The following is a 27,017-nucleotide window of genomic DNA, read 5'->3' as shown; positions in this document are numbered from 1 at the left end:
AGGTGAGCCTTTAACATTTTATAGCCAGAAAGAAGGAATTGTTTAAAGAAAGAGTGTCGAGATGCCTGGGTGGCTCAGTGGTTGAGCATCTTGCCTTCAGCTGAGGGCATGATCCTGGAATCTGGATCGTGTCCCACATCAGGTTCCCTGCGGGGAGCCTACTTCTCCCTCTGTCTCTGCCTCTCTCTCTGTGTGTGTCTCTCATGAATAAATAAATCTTTAAAAAAAGGGGGGGCGTCAAGGGGCACCTGGGTGGCTCAGTCGATTAAATGCTGCCTTCGGCTAAGGTTGAGATCCCGGGGTCCTGGGATCAAGTCCGGAATCGGCTTCCAGCTCAGCGGGAATCTGCTTTTCTCTCTCTCTCTCTAAATAAATAAAATCTTAAAAAAACACAGAGTGTCAAAAGGACATAATGGTGGCTTAAAAGAGCCCCTGTATTAGAGACACTGTAAGTAGCAAAATAAATAATGATAGTAATGGGTACTAACCCACTGAGTAAAATAGAAATCTATGAATTCATGCTGTAATCAATAAGTTAGTGAAAAGCTATACTCACATAGTCACAGAGCAGCTCCCCACAAAATAATTATAGAGGGGGAAAGATTAATTTTGTGGTGAAGTATAGCAAACACTACCTTATCAACTGATGACACAAGTAGTGGGACAGATCAAAGTTTGTGTGCATACATAGGATGGCCCGTAACTTGAGGGTTGAGGTCATGAAAGTTGTAGAAAAACCAGAAGAATTATTCCAGCTTGAGGGAGACTAGAAACCTGAAAAGTAAAGACATGAATCTGGACTGATGTTTTTGCTGTCAAGGACATTACTAGGGACACATGGCAAAACTGAGTGGGGGTCTGAGGACTCGGTGGTGGTAATATATAAATGTAATTTTCTGATTTTGATAGTTGTATTGCAATTATATGGGAGAATTTTCTTGTTTGTAGAAATCATGATCTCAGTAACTTATTCTCAAATTGTTCCGGAAAAGAAGAGGTAGTAGATAATGAATTTCTCTGTAATTTATTAGATATCTGTTAATCATTGTCTCTCTTCTTTGCCAAAAAAGTAACGGTCACAATTCTCCCAGCCTTAACCCTTGCCTAACGCATGCTACCAGTTCTTAAGTCCATACAACTGTCTCTTCTCTGTTCCTGCTGCTAGAGAAAACAAAAATTACTGTAGAGACTCCGTTACTAGATAATGGACCTGAGCGTTACTGATTCCTTCCCTTCGTTTGCTAATTGTTATTATTTTGTCAATAGTTCTTACTTCTCCCAATCTCCTCCAGCATTCCAGACCTTTGCCTGCTTCCTCATCTGCTTGTGTACGATCCTACTCTTGCTCGACTGGCTGGCCTCCTCACTCATGAGAAAACAGACACTTTCAAGCTGCCCTTCCTCTTCCCCAACACAGCCTCAGATACACAGCCATCCATATGGTTGGTTTATTCATAAAGTAAGTGATCCTAGTTTCTTCCAGCACTGATCTCCATCTTCTGAGGCCATCCCTGGGACTTTGCACCATGAGTGTTCTTCTCTTTTAATTTGTCCACTGTCCCCTTTCTCTCTCTCTGTAAATATTCACATCTGAGCAGAAGAGTAAGTGGCAGAGCTGAGACTTGAAATCAGGCATGCCTGATTTGAACACCCATTGTGCTGGGGTCCCTTGGAAATTTTACTTGCCTAATCGAATGGTCTCTCACTTCTCATTCCATTAAATACTCGTCTTCACATCCTCTGTAGAATTTTTTTCTGTTGCTTCAAGGTACAGCTCTTTCCTGATTTTTTTACTTCTCTGATCAATTTTTCCCCTTGTTTCGTTGACTCTCCTGCTAGTGCCTGTCCCTTCATTGTACTGCTCGAGCATCTCTCCTGGGCCTGCTCCATTCCATGCTCCAGGCATTCTCATTGATAATCTCATCAATAACAAGCCTGAGGCTTCAGCTGTCATGCAAACACTGTTAATCCAGATTTACTTCTACTACCTACTGGCTAGATTAGGCTGTCCTGTGCAGGAGCCACTGGCTGCATCAAGCTCTGGAGACTGAAAGTTGGCTAGTCCAAATTGAGATGTGTCAGGGGCACCTGGATGGTTCACTTAGTTAAGCATCTGTCTTTGGCTCAGGTCATGAACCTGGGGTCCTGGGATTGAGCCCCACGTTGGGCTCCCTGCTCAGCAGGCAGTCTGCTTCTCCCTTTGCTCCTCCCCCTGCTCATGCTCTCTTGCTCACTCTCTCAAATAAATAAATCTTTAAAAAAAAATGGTTAAAATTATAAGTATTAAAAAAAAAACAAATTGAGCTGTGTTGTTAGTGTAAAATACACAGTGGATATGGAAGACTTAGTATGAAAAAAAGAATGTAAAATATCTCCTTAATTTTATTAATTAAATTTTGAAATCATAATATATACATATCAGGAAAAATATGTTATTAAGATTAATTTTACCTTTTCTTTTTTTCAAAGTAAAAAGGCTCCTACAATATTTTAAATTACACCTGTGGCCTGTGTTATATTTCTTGGACAGTATAGCTCTAAACATTTTGCAAAGGCCTTGAACTCAACATATTTAAAACCAGACTTATTTTCTATCCTCAACTCATCCCTCTTTTGCCCACTCTTGAGAACCTGATTTTTTTTAGTAAATTAATGTAGCTGTGTGCCAGGTACTCTGCTAAGCACTTAGCATATATTATTTCATTTAGTCACTGTATTAGTTCACTTAATCATCACAACGACCTTATGAGATCTCTTTTTTTTTTTTTTAAGATTTATATATTTATTCATGAGAGACACAGAGAGAGTCAAAGACATAGGCAGAGGGAGAAGGAGGCTCCTTGCAGGGAGCCTGATGTGGGACTCAATCCCAGGCCTGGGATCACACCCTGAGCTGATAGCAGACGCTCAACCACTGAGCCACCCAGGTGTTCCGAGATCTTTTTTTTTTTTTACCTTCATTTTACACATGAGGAATTCTTGATTCCTCCCTCCTCACCTCATATTTGATGCATCACCATGCCGTACACCCACTTGACTCCTGACTCTTGTCCTGTTTGTCCTTTCCTTTTTAATACCCATAACTCTGGTCAGATGCTATCTAGCAGCTTGCTTCAGATCTCTTCTTGTCCCTCTATCCATTTGCCATTGCTGCCAGAATCATCTTCCTGAAAGCCGTGGCTGGTCGTAATTCTGCTAGGCTTAAAACCTGCTAAGTAAGTGCCAAGTTTCTGTACATGGCAGACGGAACTCTTCAGCATCTATTTTTGGCCTACCGAAACAAGAGTTCATTTTTCTGGGTTTCATTTTCTTCATCTCTAAGGACTCCTCCAACGTAAAATTTATGATTGTTGGAAGAATTTCTAATACTAATGTGGTAATCTCTTAATAGGTTTAATCTTGTTCAGCGAACAGCACAAGCATGCACAGCTCTGGCCTTTAATCTCCGTAGGAAGTCTGAATTCCTTGTGGCATTAGCTGATTATTCTATTAAATGTTTCGACACAGGTAAGAAGTCTTTCTATTTATTTTTGAATAAGAGTAAAATTTAGACTGAAGTACTGTAAGGAGTTTGTCAGTCTGTACAGTCTGGGGCATAGGTCCCCACAAAATGACCTCATTTGAGACATCAGCTGTAAGTTTGGGGGGTCCTGGGACCATCTTCCCATCAGGTCTGCTGTCTACAAATTCAAGGTTCCCCACAACTACCCTCAGGTTTGGTAATTCACCAGAATGACTCACAGAACTTAGCACTCTGCTTACAATTGTGGTTTTAATGCAACAGGAGGATATAAATTGGAACCAGGTAAACGAAGGACACAGGGTAGAATGTGGGAGGCTCCCAGAAGAGAAACTGCTATTCCCCTTAGGGCATATTACCCTCCCAGCATCAGCAAGTGACCATCCACGCTGAGTATTGCCAAACCAAAAATTCACGAAGCTTTGATGTCCAGGACTTTTATGGAGGCTCCATGATGTAAACATGACTGATTTGAATTCAGACCGGTGGGCAATAATCCAAATTTCTAGCCCTCTCCCCTCTTTGGAGTGTTTGGGCGGATATCACATGGCCCAGAGCCCCAGCCTTCTGTTCACTCACATGGCTGGTCTTTCTTGTGTGACCAGACCCGGCTCTGAGATTCTCTCCTTAGATAAGCCATCTGTTGTTGTCCAAGGGACCAGCCATGAGTAACAAACACCCCTTAACTGGGGAAATTTTTAGGGTTTAGAGAATGCTCCTCAGGAACCTGAACAAAAGCCAGACCTCTCTCTGAAGCCTCAGTTCCTTCTTGTACTTAGGTACAAGAATAATAACTTTCAAATATAGCCTATGTATTTTACACCATGCCTATTTTTAGAGAATTTAGAGTTCTGTAAACTGAATCTCTTAGTAAGAGAAAAGGTATCTCAACTGTATTTTTTTTCTTATTATTGAAGTAATTGATAGAATATTTAGAAAGATAATAATAATTGAGGGCAGTCCGGGTGGCTCAGCAGTTTAGTGCCGCCTTCAGCTCAGCACCTGATCCTGGAGACCCGGGATCGAGTCCCATGTCAGGCTCCCTGCATAGAGCCTGCTTCTTTCTCCCTCTGCCTGTGTCTCTGCCTCTCTCTCTCTCTATCTCATGAATAAATAAATAAAAATCTTAAGAAATAATAATAATAATAACTGGGGCGCCTGGGTGGCTTAGGTGGTTAAGCATCAAACTCTTGGTTTTGGCTCAGGTCCTAATCTCTGAATCCTGGGTTTGAGCCCCAGCTCTGGGTTCAACGCTGAGTTTGCTCATTTCTCCTCCTCTGCCCCTCCCCCATGTGAGCATGTTTTCTCTCTAATAAATAAAATCTATTTTAGAAAAAGGAACATAATAACCGTAGTAATATTAGTGATAGCTAACACTTATATAGGTTACTCTTTACCCAGTACTGTTCTTTTTCTCTTCTTTTTTTTTTTTTTTTAAAGAAAACGGGCTCCCATGCAGGGAGCCCGACGCACAACTCGATCCTGGGTCTCCAGGATCACAACCTGGGCTGAAGGCGGTGCTAAACCCCTGAGCCACCTGGGCTGCTTGCCAAGTACTGTTCTATGACTTTATACATACTAATTTTCATTGTCCTGAAACACACGGAGATGGCTACTGTTACCTCCATTTCACAGATGAGGAGACTGAGGCATAGAAGTAACTTGACCAAGGTCCCACAGCTTGTAAGTGGTGGAGCCAGGAATCCTATCCTGGAAGCCTAGCTCCAGAGTCCCTGCTCTTAATCACCACTACACTCTCACTGTGCGTGTAAGGAGGCTAACTCAACGTCCTTCAGTAATGCTCAGACACAGTCCATGTTTCTGTAGCAGGGACCTATCTTTCCAGTCTGTTTTCTCTGCATATACCTTTTTTACATTCTTTTTTTATTATTAAGATTTTATTTATTTATTTATTTGATAGAGCATCAGCACATTTGCACTCATGAACAGAGGGAGGGGCAGAGGGAGAGAGAATCTCAAGCAGACTCCCCACTGAGTGGAGCCCAGGTTCCATCTTATGACGCTGAGATCACGACCTGAGCTCAAACTGAGAGTCCCACACTTAACGGACTAAGCTACCCGGGCACCCACCTCTCTTACATTCTAACAAACATATGCTCATCCTATCTGCATTGTTTTGTGGGATTGTGTTCTTAACCTCATTAAATATTCAGACAGTATTTTAAAACCAGCATGTAATATTCCACTCTGCAGATGTTGGCATGACCATAATCATTAAACTTGTTACCTGTCAATGGACTTTACCCTGTCTCCAATCTCTGATGTTGCAAACACTGCTATCACAAAAATTGTAAAAAAAAAAAAAAGCGAAATGTTGATACTCCTCTGTGATTGCTTCACTTGGGTTTTATCCATGCTCTTCTCCTCTCTCCTCAGGTCTGTCTTTTCACAGTCTCTTCTGTCTATTGAACCCCACCCCTACCCTCACCAGTGAAGCCCCTTCCTTGGGATGTGGTCTTCACTACCTCCCTCTTGGCTGCTAAATCCCACTGCTTCACCACCTCTAGCAGTGGACTCTGCCACTTGCTCCTCCTCCCCCCCACCTCCAAGGTCATTCAGAACCTCTGATTGTTGAAACCCTCCTTCTACTTTTCATTCCACCTCTCAGTAGCGTTTAGCACCTTGCGTTACATCAGGACCTTAGTTTTCGTTCTCTTCTCTCTCTGGCTTCTCCTACCTTTCCAACTGCTTCCTAGTAGGTTCTCTCCTGTTTTTTTTGTTTTTTTTTTTTTGTTTGTTTGTTTGTTTTGGTTTTTTTTTGTTTTGTTTTTCTTTTTGTTTTTTTATGAGAGACAGAGAGAGAGGCAGAGACACTGGCAGAGGGAGAAGCAGGCTCCATGCAGGGAGCCCGATGTGGGACTTGATCCCGGGACTCCAGGATCATGCCCTGGGCCAAAGGCAGGTGCCAAACCGCTGAGCCACCCAGGGATCCCCTCTCCTGGGTTATTTTAGTGGTCCCTGGTACCTGGACTTTTGGATTTTTTTCCCCAATTAAAGAGAAAGCAGAAGAACAACCCACATGGGTTGTCAACTTTTAAGTTTGCTAATTGACATTAGAAAAAAAACAATAAAACTTCATTTCATGAAACAAGATTTTTTTTTTTAACATAAAATAACTTATTAGAAGGATATAATACTAGATTGAAAGGTAGTACTTTAAACTTAGCTTTATGAAGGGTGCCTGGGTGACTCAGGTGGTTAAGTATCTGCCTTTAGCTCGGTTCATGATCCCGGGGTCCTGGGATCTATCTAGCCCCACATCTGGCTCCCTGCTCAGCAGGGAGTCTGCTGCTCCCTCTCTCCCTCTGCCTCCTGCTCCCCCCCAACTTGTATGTGCTATCGCTCTTTCTCTCTCTGTCTCCCAAATAAATAAAATCTTGAAAAAAATAAATTTAGCTTTATGAAAAACTCATTTCATTATCCTTATTTTTCTCATTTCACTGAAGACCAATGAAAAATTGATCATTAACTAATGCCAGACTTTAGACTGGTGTTTGGAAACTACAACTCTCCCCCCCAGGGCTTTCTCTGTTTGCTCTGTTTTCAATTTCTACCTACTTTGTGTCTTTTAATGCTTCCCAGATTTACATCGTGCTTTCTGACTATTCTCAGTGTCATCCTTCTAGAGGAAAAAGTTCTAATCATGAAAGTAAAAACATGCCTACCATAGCAAACTTGGAAACTCAGGAAAATGTAAAGAGAATACACAAATCACTTCTAATTCTATGACCCAGTGATAATTGTGAGGTTTTTGGTATTTTTCCCACCAGGCTGTTTTCTATGCTTCTCTCTCGCATGGATATACACAAACCTCAGGATCAGTTTTAAAAATCAAATTCATTAAAAAAAAAAAAAAAATCCATGATCTCCTTCCCATACTGCTAGATCTGTTTCTCTTCATGTATTTTCTTAAGTCAGTTAGTAGTATTGCCATCTAGTTACATAACTAAGCTAGAACCACTGAAGACCTAACTTGTCTTTTAGTTCAACACATCTATTTGATCACACAGTCCTTTGAATTTCTCCATTACAGTTCTTGAGTTTATTCCTTTCTCCATCATCACCTTTTTAGTTTAGACCTTCCCGTCTCCTCCCTAGATTATTACAGCAGAAAGTGAATTTGTTATCTCTTCCTTCTTTGTAATGTATCTACCACGTATCTTCAAAGTGCTCTCCCTAAAATACACATCAGCTATGATATTCTTCTATGAGATAAAACTATGACTCACAAGAGAAAGCCCAAACTCCCTATTGTCACACTTGAAGCATTTCTTAAACCCTTTTTCATTTGTCCCCATCTCCTCACGTGTTCACAATATTCATGTTACTAACATGTTCCATTGTGCATTTTATCAACCAGCCAACTAGGCTTTTACTTTTGTAGATGTTAATGAAGGTGCCTCGTAGAAATACCTAGCCATCAACTGAATTCATTCTTTGGTGATAATGTTTGATCTATGTAACTTTTACTTTTCACCACAGTTACCAAGGAGCTAGTTAGTTGGATGAGAGGACATGAATCATCAGTATTTTCGATCTCTGTGCACGCATCAGGGAGATACGCCATCACTACTTCTTCTGATACGGCACAGCTATGGGACTTGGATACCTTTCAGAGAAAAAGAAAGCTGAATATTCTACAGTCTGTGGGTATACAAAAGGTCAGTGGAGGTGGGGCGCATCTTGGCCTGTTGTGCTTCTCAAGACTAGTTTCTTGGTCAGCAGGGTTTATAGATGATGGAAGACTAATGAATGATTCACTTTGTCCCACCTAGCTGTGTTCTCGTAACTCAGCAACAAGCAAAGCAGAGTGGCCCACAGGATTAAAGATGTTACCTATGGCTACAATTTATAACTTACTGAGTTTTTGTTTTGAAAAATTTCAAACGTAGAGTAGATTTGTAAGAAATCCACAGTGAACACGTGTGCACCATTAGATTCTATCATTAATGTATTCCTATGCTATCTTTACTTATGGTACTGTGCTATATTAAGGATCTGTCCATATTTCTGTCCTCTATTCTTTTTTTTCCCACTTCATTTTTTTAAGGTTTTATTTATTTATAAATGAGAGACACAGAGAGGCAGAGACACAGGCAGAGGGAGCCTGATGTGGGACTTGATCCCAGGTCTCTAGGACCACACCCTGGGCCAAAGGCGGCGCTAAACCGCTGGACCACCGGGGCTGCCCTTTTTTCCCCTATTTTAAAGTGAATAACAGACATCAGTATACTTGCCCATAAATACCTAAGCCTGAATTTAATTGGTTAGTGTTCAGTATTTGCTAATGTGAAATTTATATATAATGCACAAATCTTAAGTATTTGTTCAGTTTTGTACAGTTTGCACATACACTTCTGTAACCTGTGTTGGACCTATTACTACCATCATCCCAAGGAAAGCACTGTCCTGATGTTTTCCTACCGTACATTAAGTTTTGTCTGTTCTAAAATTTCAAATAAATAGAGCTAGTCACCAATGGTATATGTAAAGCTTTTTTCCTTTAACGTAATGGTCTTGAGCTTCATCCATGTGGTTGTACATTTCAGTACTTCATTCCTTGTTATTACTGATGAGTATTCCATTGTATATGTATATCACTTTTTAAAAAATACCCACCTCTTTTGCTTTTAAGGCTTAATTTTTTTTTCCATTTGATTAGCCTAATACTATTGTCAGGATTGTCTGAGTCTCCCATGTGATTCATTCTATTGCTTCAGGTTATATTATACATGCAGTATTGCTTTTAATTTCTTGGTCATTAACGTGAACAGCTAGCAGTGCATGTCAACCAGAAATTTATTTTGTAGTCTCTGTGGAAATCTCAGTTCCTTAGATTGCCTTTAATAATTAAAAATAGATAAAAGTTGTAGCCAGCTTACTCATCAGGGGTTTAGGCCAAATATCTTAGTAGGTCTTTTCTTCTTTAATTGCTTTAGTACTAAATTGAATTCTAAATTCCAAAGCAGAGCACATTGGGAATTGAACCCACAATGGAAACAGAGTTATGAAACAGTGACACAAAAACCATCTGTTCTTTTTACCATGAAATTAAAATTACTAGATGCTGGATAGTTGCCAATCTAGCCTTGCTTGGTCATTTAGACATTTTAGTTTAAAATGTAGGACTCCAGATGTTAGTGATACAAGAATAAAATTTAGAAAACATATGTATAGTGTGCAGTATGGATATAGGTATATTGTTCTAAAATAAGAGAACATGGTAGTCTGTACGTTACCTGCAAACTTTTTCTCAGAGGACCAGGTAGTAAATATTCTTGTTTTGCAGACCCAGAGTAAAATTGAGGATATTATGCATGTACTTGTATAACCATCTGCAATGAAATTATTTTATTTTATTTTTAGATTTTTATTTATTTATTAATGAGAGACAGAGAGAGCGAGGCAGAGACATAGGCAGAGGGAGAAGCAGGCTCCATGCAGGGAGCCCGATGTGGGACTCGATCCTGAGTCTCCAGGATCACAACCTGAGCCCCAGGCAGATGCTTAACTGCTGAGCCACCCAGGCGTCCCTACAGTGAAATAATTTTAAAATGTAAAAACCATTCTTAGCCCCTGGGCTATATAGGAACTGAAGGTTGGTCAGATTGTTGCTACTCCTGGCTTATTCTTTGAAAACAGGAGGTAATTGTGAACTAATCTTAAAGTAAAACTTTTATTCTTAATTTTTACTAAATCTATGTTTTCATTCCATTTGCTGATTCTGTATTTGATTTTTTTTTAAAGATTTTATTTATTCATGAGAGAGAGAGAGAGGCAGAGACACAGGCAGAGGGAGAAGCAGACTCCATGCAGGGAGCCCAACATGGGACTCAGTTCCGGGTCCCAGGATCAGGCCCTGGGCTGAAGGCAGCACTAAACCGCTGAGCCACCTGGGCTGTCCATGATTCTGTATTTTATATAGAACTTCTGTGACTTTTGTATATGTGATACATGGTGACAAATGATGTTGAGTCTCATTTTATGAGGGCTCTTTTTAATCTAAAATAGTCTTCTATGAGGTACGTGAGTAGCTCAGTCAGTTAAGTGTCTGACTGTTGATTTTGGCTCAGGTCATGATCTCAGGGTGGTGAGATTGGGCTCTGCCTTCAATGGGGAGTCTGCTGAAGATTCTCCATCTCCTTCTCCCTCTGCTCCCCTGCCCCCACCACTGCATGCACACTCTTGTCTCAAATAAATAAATCTTTAAAAATAAAATAATCTTCTACCGTTTTTCCCACGACATTATTATTTATTCTTTTATTTATTTTGAGAGCAACCAAGCCAGTTGTCCTGGAAAATGCCCCAAATTCTGAATTTGTCTTATTGTTCACTGCTATGTCATTTAAGTTATTCTCTGATTTGTATTTCTTATAAGCCAGAAGTTAAATCTAAAGTCTTAAGTAAATTCATGTTCAACATTTTCGACAGGCTATTTACCTTATATGTAAGTTGCAGATAGTAGTAGCCCGTATCTTAGAGTTGGCTTCAGGACCAAATGAGGTAGCTTCTACAAAGCAATCTAGACCTAACATCTGCTTTGGTGTATCAAGTGCTTATTATCTAAGTCAGCTGCCACTGCTTCTGCTGTTGTCCATTGTTCTTACCTGTTTTCTGGTTCTACTACAGGAGTGGCTCAGTGCAGTTAGGTATCTTTTTAAAGAGCTGTAAGGGGCAGCCTGGGTGGCCCAGTGGTTTAGCGCCACCTTCGGCCCAGGGCCTGATCCTAGAGACCCGGGATCGAGTCCTGCGTTGGGCTGCCTGCATGGAGCCTGCTTCCCTCTGCCTGTGTCTCTGCTTCTCTCTCTGCCTGTGTCTCTCATGAATAAATAATAATAAAATCTTTAAAAAAAAAGAGCTGTAAGATAACTTGTATTTCTTTTGAACTACGTGAAATAGATGAATGGTACCTCATTAGCAATTCAGAAGCCCAAAAGTTTTCAAGCAATTCACTTGGTGGCAAAATCTGATCTTGCTGAATTCACTTGGCAGCAAAACCTGAACTGAATTGACACAAGGCTGAAATGTTCATGTGTTTGAGTATGGGATATTGCTCCGGGTCACCCAGGGGTTCTGCATTCTATCACAGAATATCATATTACCATTCTCAAGTCAGAAATAATTCTGAATTCTGGAACACAATTTAGCACCAAGGGTTTCAAATTAATAACTACGGACCTTGGGATCCCTGGGTGGCACAGCGGTTTGGCGCCTGCCTTTGGCCCAGGGCGCGATCCTGGAGACCCGGGATCGAATCCCACATCGGGCTCCCGGTGCATGGAGCCTGCTTCTCCCTCCGCCTGTGTCTCTGCCTCTCTCTCTCTCTCTGTGACTATCATAAATAAATAAAAAATTTAAAAAAAAAAAACAAAAAAAAAACTACGGACCTTTGATTTCAAAATATTTTTCCTTTTTTTTTTTTAAGATTTTATTTTGAGAGAGAGAGAGAGAGAGAGAATGAGTAGGGGGAGGGGCAGAGGGAGAGAGAATATCCCCACTTAGTGGGGAGTCTGCAGGGGGCTCCATCTCATCACCCTGAGATCATAACTTGAGCCGAAATCAAGAGTCAGACGTTTAACTGACTGAGCCACCTAGGCACCCAGATACCGAAATGTTTTTAAAGAACCTGTCACTGCCAACATCTTTCCACTGGTTTTTGTACCTGGCAATAGAAATAATACCAATAGCAATAGATACTAATTATTGAATATTATGTACCTAACACTTCGTTTAGTTATTTTTAAACTTTAATCCTAAACGTAGATACTACTCTCATTTTACAAAAGGGGATCTGAAGCTCAAAGACATTAGTAACATCCCATGTCTACATAGCTTATCAAATACTTGTGGTTTTAACCTAAGCTCATATTAGTGTAGAGTCTCTCCTTTATACCATACTGCCTTTCGGGTAAGTCAATTACACTGCTTCATATTAGTAAATTTCGATTAGTTTGTTGATGTTCAAAGTAGAATATTTAAATATTTAGTTTGGGATTTTTGAATAAATCTAGAGTTTCTGATGACTACGGTTCGGTATGTATTGGAAAAATTTTTGTGATGGATATGAAGAAACATTTAACAAAGAATGTATTACTGAACTTAATTCAGTCTCGTTAGTGGGCACGCACTAAATTTTTGCTGAATTGTGCATTTGACTTGCCCTTTATTGCCATACTGAACTCTCAACTTTGAAAAGAGCCCACATACCTCTCAAAAGTGAGTTGGAAAGCTTAAGATTTTTGCATTTTATAAGGAAAAGCAGCAGCCCCACCCTTTCAGCCAACCTTCCAAAGAGCAAATTTTGTTAGTGCTTTTGAAGTTTTTACTAAGCTTATGATTGTCAAGAGATGACACTATCTAAATAATGACATGATTCATTAGGAACAATTTTATAATCATTAAAATCTGGCAATTAAAATCACAAATCTAGTAATGAATAATCATGTAGGCAATAATCTATCACAGCTATTCCCCTAAAATAGCAGTTGGTGTTCATTAACTTTTAAGCTTTTGCTTCTCCCACTAGGAATAAACTTTATTACTTTTCTAGAAAAATATTGCTAATTATAATAAAAATCTTAAGTCACTCTTTTCAACATTGGCTTTCAAACAGCGTTTCAGTGTATTCGTTTTAGATTACATTGTATTTATTGCAAATTCTTTCAGTAAGACCTTTCTATTATAAATCTTTCTGAATCTGTTGGCCAACAATCTATCAGAGATTGTCTTTGACAAGGTGAGCCAAGGACAAAAGCGAGGATTGAATTAGGCAAGGGCAGCAGTCAAATTAGCATTTTTTATTGTATCTTATTAGCATGAACACTGAGTAGATTGTTTTAATTAAGCAGTAAGTCCCACAGTGCATTATGTATGTGTGTATGTAAGAGTTGTGGTTTTTAAGCACTATTTATTATTTAAAAAGATACTGTTATATGTATACAAGAAAAATAGTTCATAATAACAACCTTCAACTATTATTATAAAAACTACAGGTTTCTTGGGGTGCCTGGGTGACCCAGTCGGTTAAGCATCCAATTCTTAATTTCAAGTCATAATTTCGGGTTGTGAGATCTATCACAATCGATTGTGAGGCCCACGCTGGGCTTGGAGCTTGCTTAAAATTTTCTTTCTCTCTCCATCTGCCCCTCCTCGCACCTCTTAAAAAAAATTAAATAAATGAATATATAAATAAATAAAAGACTTTTAAAAAATCACAGGTTTCAGGCCTTGAAATTTTTATAGTAATATCATTAACTATTAGAATCATTCTTGGGGCACCTAGATGGCTCAGTGGTTGAGCGTCTGTCTTTGGCTTAGGTTGTGATCTCAGAGTCCTGGGATCAAGTCCCACATCAGGCTCCCTGTGGGGAGCCTGCTTCTCCCTCTGCCTATGTCTCTGCCCCTCGGTGTCTCTCATGAATAAATAAATAAAATATTTAAAAAATAAGAAATGATTTTTTTTAACTGTATGTATAGAACAGACTTGGTGACAACACAAAGCAGATGCAGGGTTGCAGAAGTATTTTATTTAGGTGCCTGTGGATTCATTATGTCTATAACACTTGGAGAAAGCCGCAGTAGATTTGGTGTTGATCCTGCTTTACCCTCAGACAGTCATTTTTGGTCCACTCCCTCTCACTACTATGATGATGGCCTCCAAATTGTAAATACTCGAGACACTCCAGTGTTAAAGATGGTGATCACCTCATCACCAAAGAATGTAGCATTTCGAGAGAAAACAGGCTTTCTCTGACTCTACTAAACGGTGAAGGTGTATGACAAAATCCAGGGTCAGAATGAGAGGCTACAAATTGTTCATGGTGTGCTGCCTCCTTAGTCCCTATTCCTTCTCCAACACAAGAACAAATCATATCTCTTCAAAAAATAATAAAGCTTATAAAGACAAACTGGTGGAAACAATGACAAAATATGTTCAAATATGAAGAGTAACAATAAGCTGTAATGCCGTTAAGACGGCAGCTCTAGATGGGAATCAAATAAAGAGCTAGAGATAGAACTAAAGATTAAACCATGGGAAATGTCACTTGAGGTTTTTTTGAGAGGATGGACAGTCTTAGGGCATAGATTTCTTCCATCTTCTCTCTCTTTTCCTTCCCTTCCTCCCTTCGTGTGCTTTATACAAATGACACAGAAAACCATATTAGAGGCCATCGAAATTCTTAGGGAGAAAATGGTGAATTTTAACTAAAACTTTGTGTTATCAAGTCAGCATTGTTGCTTCTCCCTCTGCTTATGTCTCTGCCTCTCTCTGTGTCTCTCATGAATGAATAAATAAATTTTTTTTTTTTTAAAGGAGGGGGTCCCTGGGTGGCTCAGTGGTTGAGCATCTGCCTTCAGTTCAAGTCATGATCCCAGGTTCGTGGGATCAAGTCCCTCATCGGGCTCCCCAGCAGGGAGTCTGCTTCTCCTTCTGCCTGTGACTCTGCTTCCCTCTCTGTGTCACTCATAAATAAATAAATACAATCTTAAAAAAAGAGAAAAGAGCATTGTTTAGTGCTTATGCAACAGAAGAACAGAAATTAGAATAAAGTGGTATTTCCAACTTTACTATCAAGTCCAGTTTCAATTGTCCATTAAAAAAATTGAGTCACTGATAAAACATCATAGTTTTGTTTTCAACAACAAACTTGTTTTTTTTTTTATTTTTATAAATAATGCCCAACAAATATTTGTATACATTTACCTTAAAGCACTTTGCTGATTTTTTTCCCCAGAAAGGATTAACTCTTAGAAGCAGCCTGACTAGCTCAGAAAAGATACATACCTCTCTTCTCAAGGCTGTTGAGATACGTTGTATAGTATCTGTAACCAGTTTTTATTACCAGCAGCCAGGAGGACAGTGCTGGTATCCTATACTCTCACCAATATTTAATATTTGTAATCTTTATGAGTAATTAGTATTTCATGTCATGTTTATAGTAGAAGGTAGTTTATAAATGGAGTACATATGTTAGTGTATGTATAGCTTGTGTACATGTTCATTGGTGTTATTTTTAGAGTAAATTTGATACACAAAATATTGTTTTCATTTGAATCTTTTATAAGGTTAAATATTTTTAAATTGTTACTTTGTATTTTATGAATTGCTTAGTCATTTCAGTCCCTGATTTTTTCTAAAGGGGTTTGTTTACCTTTTCCTTTCAGTTTATAATAGTATACGAGTTATCAGTATTATCCTGTCATATGTCATAAATATTTTTTTTCCAGTTAAAGAAAAAGTAATTTTTTAAAAGAAAAATTGACAACTTGTATAATTTTAAATTTAAAGAAGCTGTTGGCTATATGAACAATAACTTTTCCTCTATCTTTAGGTTTTCTTTTTACCATTAAGTAACACCATCCTCAGCTGTTTTAAAGATAATTCCATTTTCGCCTGGGAATGTGATACTCTTTCTTGCAGATATCAATTGCCAGCTCCACCTGAAAGCTCTAGTATATTATACAAAGTATTTGCCGTAACCAGGTAATGTGCATTTCACTTTTTGTTTAGATGTATTTATTTATTTATTTTTAATTAATTTATTTATTTATGATAGTCACACAGAGAGAGAGAGAGAGAGAGGCAGAGACATAGGCAGAGGGAGAAGCAGGTTCCATGCACCAGGAGCCCGACGTGGGATTCGATCCCGGGTCTCCAGGATTGCGCCCTGGGCCAAAGTCAGGCGCTAAACCCCTGCGCCACCCAGGGATCCCTGTATTTATCTATTTTTTAAAGTAATCCCTATACCCAGCGTGGGCTCAAGCTTGTGACCCCAAGATCAGGAGTCATACACTCCTCTGAGCCAGCCAGCTGGGCACCCCAAATGTACATTTTAAAAATGTTTTATTTTATTTAAATTCAGTTAATTAACATATAGTATATTATTAGCTTCAGTGCTAGAGTTCAGTGATTCATCGGTTGCATATCATGTGCCCTCCTTAATGTCTGTCATCCAGTTACCCCATCCCCCCACCCTCCAGCAACCCTCACTTTGCTTCCTGTAGTTAAGAGTCTCTTAAGGTTTGTTTCCCTCTCTGATCCAAATGTACATTTTTTAAAACACTGAGAATTTTTAAGAAATCTAGTTTACAGGAAAATTTTATAAATTTTCATTCCATTTTCATTATCTATTCATTGTCTTTTCTTTCATAGAAAAAAAATTGCTTCAAACTTATATATGTTCTATAGAACTTTTTAAATTATTGTGGTAAATTTCAAATGTACACAAAAATATAAAAATACAGGAAGCCCTAATTACAGCATTTTTATTAACTGTAATAATCATCTGATAGCCACCTTTATTTTATCTGTAACTCAACTTATTACTACCTCCTACTACTTACTGCTTTGCCTTAAAGCAAAACCCAAGCATATCATTTCATATATAAATATTTCAGTGTGTATCCCTAAAGGAAAGAGTCCTTTTTGGAACATAACTCTAGTATTGTTATCACTTCCTTTTCCAATTTTTTATTTAAAGTCCAGTTAATTAACCCAGTATCATACTTTTTAAAAATGAATAATTTCTTAATATTGTCATATACCCAGTTTTTGTTCAAATCGGGAACCAAACTAGGTTCACACAGTGTTTTGGATGATATATCCCTTTTTAAATATTTTCCTTGCAATTTATTCATTAAGGAACAGTCATTTGTCCTATAGCACTCTCTGTATTTCAGGTTTTGCTTTTTGGATCCTTATGATGGTGTTTAATATGGTCCTCTCACCGTGTTTCCTATATACTGGTCACACCTATATTTTCTATAAATTGGAGGCTTGGTCTGGTTTAGGTTTGATTTGGGGTTAAGAAGACATGATAATGATAGGTGGTTTGCATGCTTTAATCAGATGAACCTTTCTCTTGTGGTATTAGCAGCCATTGCTGATCATGACCTAGAATCAGTATTGCATTCGAGGCTAGCAAAATAGTGCTATGCTAATTCTGTTATTCCTTCTTCCCTTATTAACTAGAAACCTACTATAGAAAGAAACATCCTCTCATCAACTCTGGTTACTTTATAGTTGTAAAGGAAAGGTGGGATAAATGCTTGATTTCCCTGTCTTTAAAAAAAATTTTTTTTTTTTAAAGTAGGCCCCCCACCCAGCATGGAGCCCAATGCAGGGCTCAATCTCACTACCCTGAGATCAAGAGTCAGACAAAGTTTAATTGACTGAGCCAACCAGGCACCCTTAAAAATTTTTTTGTAAAAAATAACGAATTGGCTTATTGGCATTTTCCACAGGTCGCCAATGAAAGCTTTGCCTTTAATTTTTGTGAATGAATGGATTTAAATATAGTTGATATGATTTAATCCATTAATATCACTATTTGTGATGCTCTAGTTCTCCCCTCTTTGATTTGAACCCTTCTGATAACAACCCCAGTGGTCTGTTTTGAAAGCTCTCATTCTTTTTCTTTTTCTTTTTCTTTTCTTTTTTTTTTAAGATTTATTTACTTATTTATTCATGATAGAAAGAGAGAGAGAGAGAGAGAGAGGCAGAGACACAGGAGGAGAGAGAAGCAGGCTCCATGCCGGGAGCCCGACATGGGACTCAATTCGGGATCGCGCCCTGGGCCAAAGGCAAGCGCTAAACCGCTGAGCCACCCAGGGATCCCCCGCTCTCATTCTTTCTTATCTGACGAGATGTTCCAGGCTTACCTTATACGTTTTCTGTCCCAAACCTGGAATCTGCCATTTTTCTAAAGAGCCTGGGCTTGTTTTAGTGGGAAATAATAGTTCAAAAACTAATCTGGATGTTAGGGGTACTCCTTGTGACTAATCTGGTCACTGTCTCTAGGCCTTTTCAGTGGAAAGAGGTAGAAAATATATTATTTCCTTGTTTTCTCTCACCCTCTTCTAAGTCATGAGTAAATCCTTCAGTTCCATCAAATATCTTGAATTGGTCTGATCTGTGCATTGCCACAGCTGTGACCCTACTCTAACTCCCTTGGTCTCTTTCAGACTTCTATAATATAGACTCCTTATTTGGTCTTCTTGTTTTCAATTTCATTTCCTAAAGTCAGTCTCTACATAGCAGATAGAGTTGGGGTTTGGGGTTTGTTTTGTTTTGTTTTTTGAAGTAGGTTCCATACTCAGTGTAGAGCCCAGTGCAGGGCTTGAACTCAAGACTCTGAGATCATGAGTCTGAGGCTTAACTGGCTGAGCCGCCCAGGTGCCCTGATAGGGTGGCCTTTTTAAGTCATAAGTCAAATCATGTCACTTCCCTATTGAACTCCCTTGAAAGGCATTCCCTTGTGTTTAGAATAAAAGCCAAACTCCCCATAATATCCCTATGGCCTCTGTCATCTGGCCTCAGGTTTTCTCTTTCCTCCTATTGAACAATTCCAACCACCTTGAGTGTGGCTTCTCCCTTCCTTAGGTGCTAACCTTATTCCTTTCTCAACACTTAAGTGTCGGCCAGTCTGGAATACCGACCAGCATGGAATTCTTCCAAATCATCCCACAGCTGTCTCATTCACATTTTTCACCGAGGAGACCTTCCTCCTTTCCCAAGTCTGCAACTCCCATCTCATTTTATAGTTCTTTAGAGAACTTACCGTCAGCTGAGGTAAAGTTCATTGTTTCTCCTCCTCTATACTGAAAATCCCACAAGAGCAGGACTCTTACCTGCCTGGGTCACCATTATGTCCCTGGTGCCTGAAATGATACCTGGCTTGTAGTAGACTCTTTACAAGTCCTTAGCAAATGAATGAACAACAACATTGCAAGTCAACCCAGCTTATTCTTTTTGTACTTTGTAAAAGTAGCTTGCTTTGAGCAGGAAAAAAAAAGCTGGGGCTTGGGCACCTGGGTAGTTCATTCAGATCATGATATCAGGGTTCTGGGATCAAGGCGCAAGTCAGGCTCCCTGCTCAGTGAGACATCTCTGCTTCTCCCTCTGTTCCTCCTACTCATGGGTGCACACTGCACAAATGCACATTCTCTCTCTCTTTCTCATAACTAACTAACTTTAAAAAAAAAAAAAAAAAGGTTGAAGGACACCTTGGTGGTTCAGTGGTTCAGTGTGTGCCTTCGGCTCAGGGCGTGATCCTGGGATCAAGTCCCACATCAGCTCCCTACAGGAAGCCTGCTTCTCCCTCTGCCTGTGTCTCTGCTTCTCTCTGTGTCTCTCTTGAATAAATAGATAACATCTTTAAAAATAATAATAAAAAGTAAAATAAAAAAGTTGAGGCTTTTTGGGTTTTCATGTAACAGTGCTGTACCAATTCAGTATAGTCATATATGAAATATCGAAAGTTGAATAGAGGTGACTTTGAGATTACACTATAAAAGATAAATGTTACTCAGAAATCCTCAACCAGGTCATCAAACAAGTATTTGTTAAGCTGGTGTCTTAGTACAATAGGTAAAGAAAATCTATATGCTGTAAACCTGAACTTTCCTATATGATAGCTATTATATTCATGGGACTATTTAGTAAAAATTAAATAAAATTAAGATTTTACTTCCTCAGAACCATTAGCTACATTTCAAGTTGTGGCCAGTAGTGACCATATTGGGCGGCATAGGTGGAGAACATTTCTGTCATGTGGGGTGATAGTGGACAGTACTACTGTAAACAATTCATGTAGTCCTACTTTCTCACCTTTTGTTCCACAGAGATGGTCGAATCCTGGCAGCTGGAGGGAAATCAAATCACCTTCACTTGTGGTGCTTGGAAGCTAAACAGCTATTCAGAATTATTCAGATGCCTGCTAGAGTTCGAGCCATCCGCCACCTAGAATTTCTCCCCGATAGTTTTGATGCTGGCTCTAATCAGGTTAGTAATATAAATGTAGGACATTATACTTTCTGAGAAAGAGCATTATCAATTCCTGAACTATCTTTGTTCTCTTCTTTAACTTGCAAGGTACATGTGAGCGTGTGTAGTTTGATATTCAGAGAGTTGACTGACTTTAACATTGAGGTGTTAATTGGCATAAAACATTAGCTTCATAATGATTTGATATCTGTATACATTATATAATGATCACTGTAAGTCTGGTTAACATCTGAGACATGGGACTTAAATGTGACTTTTTTTTTTTTTTTTTTTTTAAGTAACAGATGCAACTTTAATTGATTTCTGGATAAAAACTACTCAGTGCAGGTCAGTAACCATGGCAGCCCCTACTCTGTTTGAGCCATGTCCTGCATGGTCTTCAGGACCTACGTTAACGGGCTATTTGCATGATTTCATGTCATCCACAGTATTAGAAAAACAAGACATTAGATCAGTTTAGACGAAATGCACTGCTGGCAGCCAAATCCAGCCGTTATATTCCATATTTTTTCTTTAGCTTTGTTGACGTAAGCTTTCATGGCATCTTCCTTGGAAGTCCCTTTCAGCTGATTCCAGGCATCCCACTTGGCCTTGCCTCTGAGATCCAACAGCCCAGGCCGTTCTGTGTTTACATCTCCTACAGTTGCTTGTTTGTAGTGGCTGTAGATGAACAACATCTCGTCATCTGCTGGCTTGGTCTTGAGGTGCTTAACATCCTTAGCAGCTTTGTCAAACTCAGCCTGAGACATGGTGGCGGGGTTGTGAGCCTTCGGGACTCATATATTACTCATATATTATTTCTCTCTACTCTTAGGTTCTTGGAGTGCTGAGTCAAGATGGCATAATGAGATTTGTTAATATACAAACTTGTAAACTTCTCTTTGAAATTGGGAGCCTTGATGAAGGAATTAGCTCATCAGTAATTAGCCCACATGGACGGTACATTGCATCTATTATGGAAAATGGAAGTCTGAACATATATTCAGTTCAAGCTCTAACACAAGAAATCAATAAGGTATGTTATCAAGTAAAGAACATCAAAGATTTATTTTATTTTATTTTATTTTATTTTATTTATTTATTAAAGATTTTATTTATTCATTCATGAGAGACACAGGGAGGCAGAGACACAGGAAGAGGGAGGAGAAGCAGGTTCCATGCAGGGAGCCCGATGTGGGACTCAATGTGGGGACTCCAGGATCAAGCTCTGAGCGAAAGGCAGATGCCCAACCACTGAGACACCCAGGCATCCCCAAAGATTTTTTTTTTTAATTTAAATGTTGTATCACCGAAAATAAAATCTTTATGCTCTGGTTTTCTAAATTCCTTGGACCTTACCCATACTTCTAGGTATGGTTTTATTTTGTTTGTTTTTGTCTTTGTTTTTGTTTTTTCTACCTCCAAAAGCCATGTCTCTACACTTTTTTTTTTTTTTTTTAAGATTTTAATTTTAAGTAATCTCTACACCCAACATGGGACTCAAATTTACAACCCTGGGATTAAGATTCACGTACTCTGCCAACTGAGCCAGCCAGGCCCCTCCACACTTTACTCAGCTATGCTCCTTTCTTAAGTTGGTACCTGCCTCAAAGGCATCTGTTTGGGGTCCCTGTCCCATTAAGGGCACCCCTCATGATCCCGTTCCCAAAAGAGATCCTCAGTCCCAGGCTCTTCATTCCTGTCTCAGTCTCCTTTCCCATCTTATAGACTTGAAATCTTGGAGCACTAGGACTGTTCTGTAGATCTAATCAATATTAAGTCATAATTCTCAGATTTGAAATATATAAGGGCCACCTGGTGCACATCTTCACATTAGCCATCCCTGTAGGAATATTCAGTAACTACTATCGAATTCACAGTAATTTAAACGTAAGGGCTAAAGAGACTTTAGGGCCTGACTCTGCCCATCTTTTATATAGCATCTTGCTAAAATAATGCTGTCCTCGTCATTTCTAACGTAGTGCTACTTTATTTTTTTTTTCTAGGTTTTTTTTTTAACTTTTTATTTATTTATGATAGTCACAGAGAGAGAGAGAGGGAGAGAGGCAGAGACACAGGCAGAGGGAGAAGCAGGCTCCATGCACCAGGAGCCTGACGTGGGACTCGATCCCGGGTCTCCAGGATCGCGCCCTGGGCCAAAGGCAGGCACCAAACCGCTGCGCTACCCAGGGATCCCCGTAGTGCTACTTTAGAGGCTTCCTTCCTTTTGCCTGCTGCTTTAAGTCCAGACTCTTCCGGCTGACTGTCAGAGTCCTCTCCAATTTTGTCTTGTCTGCCTGCCTGACTTACCTCCCCAAACTTGTAACTTCCTTCACTGCCCCCCCCCCACCACAGACCCATTCTCATTTCTCCATCTGCTTTAGTGCTCATTTCATCTGAAATATCCTTCTCTTTTATGGTTATCTAGAATTTCCCCCAGTTTGTTGCCAAGTCTCATTGTCTCATTGCCTCTCGAGGTCTGGAGTTGTGTCATGGTGGCCCTGAAAAGGACTTTGATGATCAGCTGGCCTGTTTCCTTTTTAAGGCAGAAGAAGCTCGCGCCTCAGCCTAATCACACAGCTAGTCATTAGTGGCCCAGTGTTCTACTCTTAAAATGATAGTCCTTTTGCTTTGTGTGTGTTCCTTTTTGTCCTTTTTATCTTTTTTTTTTTGATTAGACAAATAGTATTATAGTAACACAAAAAAAATCAAGATACGGATAAGCAAAGAGATGAAAATCACTCAGTCTCACCTTTCTCAGATGATTTTGAAGTATATATTTTTCCAGGCTTTTTCTCTGTGTTTGTATAGAGTCCATCCTCATTTTTTTATGGATTCTGTAAATGTGAATTCACCTACTGGTGAAATATTTATAACTCAGATCAGTACTCCATGCATATTGATATGCAAACTGTGATAGCAAACTGCTCAGGCATTCACATGCACAGAGCAGCACCTACCTGAGCTGCCCGGCATGCCACTCGGCCTTCTTATTTCTGCTCTCATAATTGGAAACAAGTGTCCTCTCCATGGTCTGTTTAGTGTCACATTTTTCACATCTTTGTGCTTTCTGTTGTTGATTTTACTCTTTAAAATGCCCCGCACAGGGATGCCTGGGTAGCTCAGCAGTTGAGTGTCTGCCTTCAGCTCAGGGCGTGATCCTGGAGTCCAGGGATCCAGTCCCACATCAGGCTCCCTTCACGGAGCCTGCTTCTCCCTCTGCCTGGGTCTCTGCCCCTCCCCCCCCCTCCCCGGTCTCTCACGAATAAATAAATAAATAAATCATTTTTAAAAAAATGCTCCACACACATCCACAGTACCAGCGTGCTGTCTAGCATACCTAAGCACAAGAAGGTTGCAATAGATACGCTTAATTCAGGCATAAGTTATAGTGCTGTTGGCATGAGTTCAATGTTCATGAATCAACTTATATAGAATAAGTGTCTTTAAATACAAACACACACTAAACAAAGCTATATATTGATTGGTCAACAAAAATGTTGTGATCACTGGCTCACAGGCACCTAACTGTATTTCTCCTGGGAGCAGTGATTCAGTATTCACTAACTCAGTACTTCTTGGAGCTTCTTTATAGAACAGAACTACTGTGAATAGTGAGAACCTTTGTGTGTGTGCGAGTGTGTGCGTGTGCACGCTCGTGTGCATGTGCAGATGCATACATTTTCTTTAACCATATGGAATTATACTCTACTATTCTCATAAACTTTAAATATTTAGTAACTTACTAATTTGATTTTAATGAGTTTTCAGCTTAGCTGAATTTTACAGGAGCTAGGTACATGTTATTAATAGAAGCAGGGTGAGATCTGAGAAAAAACAAAGGAAGGGTAAGTCATTGACTTCCTCTCTGGTATTTGTTAAGCATATTAACATCATATTGACCAGAAAAGCTAGCCTATAACAGAAGTAAGGTCACCTTTTTTTCTTTTTGTACACATTATCAGCACCACTAGTGTCTTTCTGGCTATTCCAGGCTTGCACAAATGTTCAGATCTGTAGTCTCAACAAAACTGACCCAAGTCCTGTTCTTTCAAGTCCTGTCTTGTGGCCACTGTAGAATCATTAGTATTGTGCTAATAAGTAAGTTAATTCCTGCTTGTGTGTTGAAGCTTTAACACTACTGAGGTATGGCAGTTCAGATCCTATCTCGGGCTCTAACTTTTGGGAGGATTGTATTTTGTGGAAGCACATGAAGTTCAAGAGGAAAAAAATGTGGCACTAAAATAAAAATTTAATGCAGATTGGAAGAATGGATTGATGTTAGAAAGAAGAGAGTTCAAGGATATTAAAGATGGGCACTATTCAGAAGTCAGACCATTGTTAATTGTATTTCATAGCTAAAAAATTGAAAAATCACAGAATAGATGGCCATCGTACTTTTTTTGAGGGGCAAAGCTATTGTTAAATTTTGCATTATCCTCATATTTTTTCTAGATACAAATAATAATGTATTCGAGAAAAACACTATTTTAAAAACCTTACAGAAATAGTTCCAACTTTAAATGCTTTTAATAATAATTTAAAAACAAATGTAGTGACACCCTGTATATTATATTACCTACTCTACACGTTTTACAGTGTTTTCTATATTCATCGTACTGCAGTTGGCAATAGAAAAGACTTTTTTTTAAGATTTTAATTTTTTTATTTGAGTGAGAGAATGCATGAACAGGGGGAGGGAAAGAGGGAAAGGGAGAAGCAGAGTCCCCACTGAGCAGGGAGCTGGATGGAGGAATCGATCCCAGGACCCTGAGGTCATAACCTGAGCTGAAGTCGGCCGCTTAACCAACTGAGCCACCCAGGTGCCCCAGGGAAGACTTTTTTGGACTCATACAGTAGGCTGCAGGTTTCAAAAGTAGAAGTCCTAAATCTGAAGATAACATGAGAAAAATCTTTGAAACTTCAAAGTAGTCTTTTAGTAGTCTGTGTTATGAAAAAGGGTCAAGATGTTTGCTTTGTTCTGTTTTTTTCTTTTGGGAGTAAGGCGGGGGGAGGTCAAAAAGTTTGGTTTCGTTTTCAAGGAGCTTTTTAGAGGAGTAGTGATTCATTGTCATTTACATTATCTTGGAAAAACATTGTTCCAGCTTTCATGATGATCTGAATGCAAGGTAATGTGTATATCCTATTTTTCTGAAATCTGGTGTGTTCATTTTGACATATGGGATATTCCCTGTGTTTATGGTCTGTCTTCTCATCTGACAGGAATTGGCACTTTGGCTTCCAGAAAAATTTTTTAAAACTCACATATCCACCCTGTTTTTGATTTGAGTCTGGGCTAATCACTAAGGAAACTCTCAGCAATAATGGACTCAGACATTTCAGTAATCTGTGAAAGTCATTGTAACTTTCAGAATATTTAGAACTTTGGAAACCTGAGTTACCTTATCTGCTCATTTCCTTTGAGCAGGGAAGACCTTTTGATTTCAAAGTGGTATTATTCATGGAGAAAATGTTTCTGTGAATCATTTTCCCTTAAGTAAATTGAAGTTGTTGGGATTTATTTTCTTTTATTTACCCATAATAATGAGGGTGGAGAATCTAAGTCTTGGTGTCCGAACTGCCTGTTAAGCTGTCAATGTAGTAGAGGACTAATGGCCATCTCTGTGGGACCAAGGACAGAGAGACAGGTGTCCCAGGCTTCCAGAGAAAAGTCATTTGACAACTCCCTCAGAGAAATTCACTTAAGCCCAAAGAATATTAAGGTGCTTCTCTCAGCATTCTAGAGGGCCCTGTGTCCAGCTGCCTTCTGTGCCACAGATTACCACCAAACCACTAACTTTATCACACAAGTATTAAAAAAAATGGATTAGGGAAGCCTTGGTGGCTCAGTCGGTTAAACATCTGCCTTCAGCTCAGTCATGATCTCAGGATTCTGGAATTTTGAGTCCTGCATGGGGCTTTCTGCTCAACAGGGAGTCCGCTTTTCCCCCTCCCTCTGCCCCCCCACCCTGCCCCTGCTCATGCTCACTCAAGTAAGTAAGTAAAATATTTTTTAAAAATAAATTGATACACTATGGTTTAAGGCCAGCTTTCAAAGGATAATTAAATTCTCTATTGTTGTTGTTAATCATGTATCTTTATTGTGTTCTTCAAGGGAATTTGGCAGAAATTTGATTTAACAACAGGGAAACATTTTTGGATATTTTATGTACACTTTTTGCTTGGAGAATAGTGTAAAGGTACATTATGAAATTGATCACAACAAATTTTGTAAATCTTATGTGAACAGGTCTGTGTTCTAAGAATAGCCACTGGATTTTATTTTTTCTCCCTTTTAGCCACCTCCTCCCTTAGTGAAAGTGATTGAAGATTTGCCTAAGAGTAAACTGAATTCTGGTGACCTTAAGATGAAAGTAACATCAGGAAGAGTACAACGGCCAGCCAGATCAAGGGAAAACAGAATACAAACCAGAATACTAAAGAAAGACCTGACTGGTAGTTTTGAAAACAAAGAGGTAAGAATATATTATGATGACATTTTTGTCATGACTCTGCTATGGAGGAGATTTACGATACTTAAAGCCATCATCACTCTTCCCTCTCTTAGAACTTAAAGGAAAGGTAAGAAGATAAGAAAATTGTAGCTGAAATTACAACATGTTTTCTAAATTTTCCATATACAATTATATTAGTACATGTTTATGGTTTTTTAAAAAGTCAAACAGTATAGAATTGCAGTGTCCAGTATGC

At 39.2% G+C, this 27,017-nt stretch overlaps 1 protein-coding gene and 1 pseudogene across 4 annotated transcripts in view; one reads left to right on the top strand and one right to left on the bottom strand.

Moving 5' to 3' along the window:
* TBC1D31 (TBC1 domain family member 31) overlaps nt 1–27,017 on the top strand; it is a 69,357-nt gene that overhangs the window by 6,360 nt on the left and 35,980 nt on the right. For 3 of the 4 annotated variants that reach the window (XM_041769595.1, XM_041769593.1, XM_041769592.1), the window contains 6 exons: nt 3,392–3,507; nt 8,024–8,202; nt 15,874–16,025; nt 20,165–20,324; nt 21,142–21,342; nt 26,606–26,782. In XM_041769595.1, coding sequence (XP_041625529.1) covers nt 3,392–3,507; nt 8,024–8,202; nt 15,874–16,025; nt 20,165–20,324; nt 21,142–21,342; nt 26,606–26,782 — 985 coding nt within the window. Of the gene's footprint in view, nt 1–1,292; nt 1,460–3,391; nt 3,508–8,023; nt 8,203–15,873; nt 16,026–20,164; nt 20,325–21,141; nt 21,343–26,605; nt 26,783–27,017 lie in introns of all 4 variants that reach the window. The other variant, XM_041769596.1, reaches the window with a different exon arrangement.
* LOC121499077 lies at nt 20,821–21,113 on the bottom strand (annotated as a pseudogene).

The sequence above is a fragment of the Vulpes lagopus genome, chromosome 9 (genome assembly GCF_018345385.1).
Source record: "Vulpes lagopus strain Blue_001 chromosome 9, ASM1834538v1, whole genome shotgun sequence".
Lineage (NCBI taxonomy): Eukaryota > Metazoa > Chordata > Mammalia > Carnivora > Canidae > Vulpes > Vulpes lagopus.
The sequence above is the reverse complement of the archived record's forward strand: the minus strand, read 5'-3'. Positions and strand labels throughout refer to the sequence as shown.